Source organism: Cebus imitator, unplaced genomic scaffold, assembly GCF_001604975.1.
Source record: "Cebus imitator isolate Cc_AM_T3 unplaced genomic scaffold, Cebus_imitator-1.0 Scaffold560, whole genome shotgun sequence".
Taxonomy (NCBI): domain Eukaryota; kingdom Metazoa; phylum Chordata; class Mammalia; order Primates; family Cebidae; genus Cebus; species Cebus imitator.
The window spans coordinates 1,172,732-1,179,104 of record NW_016107875.1 but is presented as its reverse complement, the minus strand read 5'-3'; the positions used below and the strand labels follow the sequence as shown (position 1 = coordinate 1,179,104).

The window sequence follows — 6,373 nt, the reverse complement described above, 5'->3', positions numbered from 1 at the left end:
AAAAAAAAAAAAAAACAAGGTGCCTTTAAAGTAGTTCGGTAAAGCTATTTGACTAAGCAGAGGAGGTATACAGGTAGTTCTAAGAATGAAGGCTAATTCAGAGTAGAAATAGTCTGTAGGCCAAACTGGGACCTGATACAAAATACTACTTAATGAAAGGTATTCCTTGGAAAGGCATTATATGGAGAGAAAAAAAGTTTCTTAGTAAAATACACTTTGGAGACAACAGGTTGAACAAGTAAGTAGTTTTCTTTACTACAGGTTACTACTCAGCATCTACTATAGTAAACATGAAAGTAATTTTCCAAGAAAGTAAGGCAGTTGGTGGTGTCTTCCAAATCCGCATAACAGAAACACTCTGAAGAAATTTGTACCATACTACTTTTTACCTTACTGCTTGATGTCTTTCCACTGGGGTCACAGACATTCTCTAGCAGCCCTAGATTTCCTTCTGCATCAGTGTAACATATTTGACCACAAGCAGGATGCCACGCCAGACCACAAATTGCATAACCTTTCTCATGTTTCACCCTAAAAGTTAAAAAGTAGGTTCTAAAAATATTGTCAAGAAAAACATATATATAACCTGTACATATATATTTAGGTAAATTTTAGATAGAAAAGATTAAATGACTTTTGACAATAATTTATAAATAAGTTTAATTATATTTTCATTCTGACAATCTGATGGCAGATTTGAAATGTTTCAAAATAAAACAAATACAAAACTAACAGAGACGAGCAAAGAAGAGACAGAAGATATACTAAATCATACCTTTCCATGCAGTCTTTGGTTTCCACATTCCAAACTATAATTAGACCATTAATACTGCCTGCAGCTAAATATCGCCCACAGGGAGACCAGGTTACTATATTGAGGGTCTGTAAAGAAAAACAGTTAATAAATAGTGATTTTGTAAAATTTCAAACTACTCATTACCAAATTCAATTTTCATTTTTTTTCAAGAATTCAGAGGATAAACAACCATATTCAAATTTTTATATCCCTAATCTATATTATTTTTAATTATATTTGATACACAAATGACAAGACAAAGTTCGCTTATTTTCTAACCTTATTTTTCAGTAATATTCAAGTATCACTACCAGCTATTACTTTGTTTATCATGAAAAAATATACTAGCACAGTTTTATTTTTAGAGTCAGGGTCTTGCTCTGTCACCTAGGCTGCAGTGCAGTGGCACCATCATTACTCACTGCCATTTCCAACTCTTTGTTTTTTTCTTTCTTTCTTTCTTTATTTTGATATGCAGGTCAAGCAATTTCCAACTCTTAAGAGATCCTCCTGCCTCAGCCTCCCAAGTAGCTAGGACTACAGGCATGCACCACCACGCCTGGCTAATTTTTTAGTATTCTTTTTTTTTTAGAAATGGAGTCTTGTTTTGTTGCCCAAGTTGGTTTTGGATTCCTGGCCTCAAGCAATCCTTCTGCCTCAGGCTTCCGAAGTGCTGGGATTATAGGCATGAGCCACTGTGCCCAGCCACAGGCACAATTTTCAAAGCAAAATCTAAAAAATGTTATTATCTTAGAAAGGGAGATAATTAAAGACATTCTCTTAGCATTCACAATCAAAATGAAGAAAACCAGTAAGTGAGGTGAACTTTAATAAGCCATTGCTGACCTACTAGGCTTATATTTCCTTAACTGTAAAATATGTGTGCGTGTAAGAGAAAGAGAAAATAGACCAATAACCCTTCTTGCTCTAAAGTTTCAGAGCCTATAATCACAAGTCTCAGTGAAACTCACTTAACAATAAAGGCTAACTACTGATAATTTTAGAGTAACTTGTTCTAATACTATGCAAGGGTTAAACTTGACTTCTTATAAATTAAAAGATCTTTTAATCAATCTCACAAAGGAGAAAGTTAAGATAGGACCTAGCAAAGCCCTATTTAGTATCCAGTTATTGATCAAATGAAGAAAGGATGAGAGTTAGAAGGTGGACCACATGCAAGAGCCAAGAGATTTCCATTCCAATAATATTTAACTGCAACTGTACTTAGGCAAACTACGCATTAAATACTCCTTACAGCCCACTGAAAGTGTCACTTTATAAAACCTACCTGAGAGATAAAATTATCTGAAAGATCAAATTGATGACTCCAAGTTTCTCTTCTATATAGCTTAACAGATTTTTCCACAGGAATTGCCAGTAACTATTAGAAAAGATAAACAATTCAAACAAAAGTTTACATTAATTGAATTCAAAGAGGAAAAAAAGGCCAAAATTCATCCAGATAAATGTACAAGACATAAAAGCAAATTAGTTTTATTGTTTCTTTTTTTAAGACAGTGTCTCAAGCAAATTACTTTTATTATTTCTGTTTTTAAGACAGTGTCTCACTATGATGTCCAGGTTGTCTCCAACTCCTGGTCTCAAGGGATCTTCCTGGCTCAGCCTCCCAATTAGCTGGGACTACAAGCACACACCACTGTGCCTGGCACAAATCTGTATATTAATTGACAACTAACAAAACTCAGAACATTACTTAAAACTTCGATAAGCAAAAAATAGGTGATAATCTGTCATGGGAAGAGAAAAAAATAAAGGTGATCATTCTATTGCTTGTACCAAAAAATGGAGAACTTGTAATTACTAGTGCTTTTAATATTACTATTGCTTTTTTTTCTTTTTTTGAGACAGAGTCTCGCTCTGTCGCCCAGGCTGGAGTGCAGTGGTGCAATCTCAGCTCACTGCAATCTTCGCTTCTCTAGTTCAAGCGATTCTCCTACCTCAGCCTCCCGAGTAGCTGGGACTACAGGCACCTGCCACCACACTTGGCTAGTTTTTGTATTTTTAGTAGAGATGGGGTTTCACCATATTGGCCAGGCTGGTCTCAAACTCCTGATCTTATGATCCACCTGTCTTGGTTTCCCAAAGTGCTGGGATTATAGGCATGAGCCACCGGGCCTAGCCAACAACTTTGTATTTTTTTCTTGTTTCTTTCTTTTTTTTTTTTTTTAAATAGAGATGGGGTTTCTCCATGTTGGTCAGGCTGGTCTCGAACTCCTGACCTCAGGTAATCCACCTACCTCGGCCTCCCAAAGTGCTAGGATTACAGGCATGAGCCACCGTGCCTGGCCCAACTGTGTATTTTTTATGTACGCTGTCTGCTCATGTCTTTGCTCATCTTTCTGATGGGTTTTTATTGATCTGTAAGAATACTTTGCATACTATGGAAATTAGCTCTGCTTTACTGTTTCACACTTTCTTCCCCAGTTTGTCATTTGTACTGTGACTGTAATATTTTGTTTTGTTTTGTTGTTTTAGAGATGGAGTCTCACTCTGTAGCCCAGGACGGAGTACAGCATTGGCGATCTTGGCTCACTGTAACCTCTGCCTCCTGGGTCCCGGTTCAAGCAATTCTCCTACCTCAGCCTCCCAAGTAGCTGGGATTACAGGCAGAAGCCAATATGCCCAGCTAATTTTTGTATTTTTCATAGAGACGGAGTTTCACCATGTTGGCCAGTCTGGTCTTGAACTCCTGATCTCATGATCTGCCTTCCTCGGCCTCCCAAAGTGCTGGGATTACAGGCATGAGCCACTGCACCCAGCCAACTGTAATATTTTCTATCATGCAAAATGATTTACTTTTTATGCAATCAACTTTATTATTTTCTGAAAAATTTCAAAATAAAAAAGTTGAAATAATAATGTAGTAAATACCTGTATATAGACTCATCACGTGGAAGAAAGCCTCCAAGATGGTCCTCAATGATTCCCACCTCCTGGTATTCATATCATTGTGCTAACACATTTGCTAAATCTCCTTTTCTCTACTTTTATATACATTAACTTTCCATACACATTTGGGTCTATTTATATCTTTAACAGGTGTGTGTCTATTCATGATTAATAGCAAACTTTTTATTCTTATAACTTTATGCCTTATTATCTGATTGAATTAAATTATTTGCATCATTTTTCTTTTTCATAACTTTTTGTTTTCCACATGGACTTTTGTTTTTTTTAGAAACCAATGTTTATTTTCTTTTTTTTTTTTTGAGACAGATTCTCGCCCTATTGCCTGGCTGGAGTGCAGTATTGCAATCTCGGCTCACTGCAACCTCTACCTCCCAGGTTCAAGCGATTCTCCTATCTCAGCCTCCTGAGTAGCTGGGGCTACAGGCACGTGCCACCACACCTGGCTAATTTTTTCTATTTTTAGTAGAGACAGGGTTTCACCATGTTAGCCAAGATGATCTCAATCTCCCGATCTTGTGATCTGCCCACCCCAGCCTCCCAAAGTGCTGGTATTACAGGAGTGAGCCACCAAGCCCAGCCAGGTTCAAGCGATTCTTATGCCTCAGACTCCCAAGCAGCTGGGATTACAGGTGTGTGCCAACACACGCAGCTAATTTCTGTATTTTTAGTAGAGACAGGGTTTTGCCATGTTGTCCTGGCTAGTCTTCAATTCCTAGCCTCAAGTGATCCACCTGCCTCAGCCTCCCAAAGTGCTAGGATTATAGGCATGAGCCACCAAGCCCAAACCGATGTTTCTTTTTCTTTTTTTTTTTTTCTTTTTCTTTTTTTTTCAGAGACAGGGTTTCACCATGTTGGTCAGGCTGCTCTTGAACTCCCAACCTCAGGTGATCTGCCTGCGTCAGCCTCCCAAAGTGCTGGGATTACAGGCATGAACCACCGCACCTGGCCAATGTTTCTTTTTCATCAACCTTATTTCCATGTTGCTTAAGAGCCCGTGCAAGAACAGCTTAAGGCCACTCAGTGGTTGTTCCTATGAATTCAGTGGTCTGAATAGTGGGGAGCTATAGATCAGTCTTCTGTGGCAGGCTGAGTACTCCAGTTTTCAGGAGGGAAGTGCTAAATAGGCACAAAGGGCACCTGCACATCTTCAGACCAGTCTACAACCTCAGGCTGAGTAGCAACAAACTGAGGAGCTGGAGCAGTCCTTTCACCCTGAAATTCCTCCTTGGTCACAGCATTTTCAGCAGCTGCCTGCTCTCCTTTTTCAATCTCTTCAGGAACTCCGTAGTAGAGATCAGGCATGACCTCCCACAGAAAATAGTGCCACGCAGGACTTCCTGGATCAGCATCCACCACATCAACCCCACTGAGTGAGCTCCCTTGTTGTTGCATGAGATGGTAGTGTCCACATAGCACAGAGGAAAATCTGTGTGACACAGAGCAATAGTAGGTAGGTTAACATAAGATGCCTCTGTGAGAGGCTGTGATCACCATGGGATTAGTCACCATAAGAAGCTGTAGCTCCTAAAAGCCTGATTGGATCTGGTCAGTGAAAGTTCAAGGAGTAAAGCAGCCAGCAATTGGAATGACTCCAGCAGCAGGCAGCAGCAAACTTCAGCATGGCCCCCTGGCCAGTATTCCTAGATGATAGGACACTGACATTAGCAGGGTTTTCGATGGCAACAACAGCACGAGCTCCCAGCAGAAGCTTCTCCCAGGTCCTCTTTAAATTTATGATGTAGACGCCATCACTTTTCCTTTTATATATGTACTCTTCCACTTGGAAGTCAAAGCTGGTGCCACCTAACTGGGTTCCTGTTGCAAGGAACCTAAGGACATCCTCCTCCTTCATTTGCAGGACATCGAGGGTTCCAGACACTGTGAAAGTTTCCCTTTAAGTTACTATGGAAATCCAGAACGACGTCATACGGACCCTTCTCTGGGTAGCCCGGGGAGCCCACATGAGCTTTAGAATCAGCTCAATTTGGTCCTCCCAGGCATCTTATTGGTACTTTTGTTTCCTTTTTTTTTTTCTTAAAGCCTTCAGTTGAGATATTTTATTTTTGAGGTAGGGTTTGGCTCTGTTGCCCATGCTGGAGTGCAGCGACAAGATTATAGCCTACTGCAGCCTTAATCTCTTGGGCTCAAGCAATCCTCCTGCTTCAGCCTCCCAAGTAGATGGGACTATAAGCATATGCCACCACACCTGGCTAATTTTCATTTTTTGCGGAGACAAGGTCTTGCTATGTTATCCAGGCTGGAGTCAAACTCCTGAGCTCAAGCAGTTCTCCTGCCTTGGCCTCCCCAAGTGCTGGGATTACGGGCATGAGCCACCACACATAGCCTGGTATTTTATATATAAATGTTGTCAAAACTATAGATCAATTTAGGGAAGCACTCTTACCTTTATTTACATCAAAAGTTCCTTTCTAAGAATATGTTTCTATTTTTCCAAGTCTTCTTTTACTCCACTTGGTAGCATGTTAAAATTTTCTTTACATAGATCTTTCACATTTCTTGTACATTTAACCTGTTACTGCATCTTTTTCAATTTAACAGTAAATGCATTTTTTTCCTACATTCTTTCTAAATGGCTATGTTTATTTCCAGTTACCTTACTAAATTTTCTTTTTTTTTTTTTTTTTT

At 39.4% G+C, this 6,373-nt stretch overlaps 1 protein-coding gene across 1 annotated transcript in view; it reads right to left on the bottom strand.

The window, feature by feature from the left end:
- The window catches only part of LOC108294057 (WD repeat and HMG-box DNA-binding protein 1), a 50,465-nt gene that overhangs the window by 21,876 nt on the left and 22,216 nt on the right, over positions 1–6,373 (bottom strand). The window contains exons 8-10 of the mRNA XM_037733975.1: positions 2,085–2,177; positions 776–882; positions 375–531 (exon numbers count right to left, since the gene is read on the bottom strand). Coding sequence (XP_037589903.1) covers positions 375–531; positions 776–882; positions 2,085–2,177 — 357 coding nt within the window. The remainder of the gene's footprint in view (positions 1–374; positions 532–775; positions 883–2,084; positions 2,178–6,373) is intronic.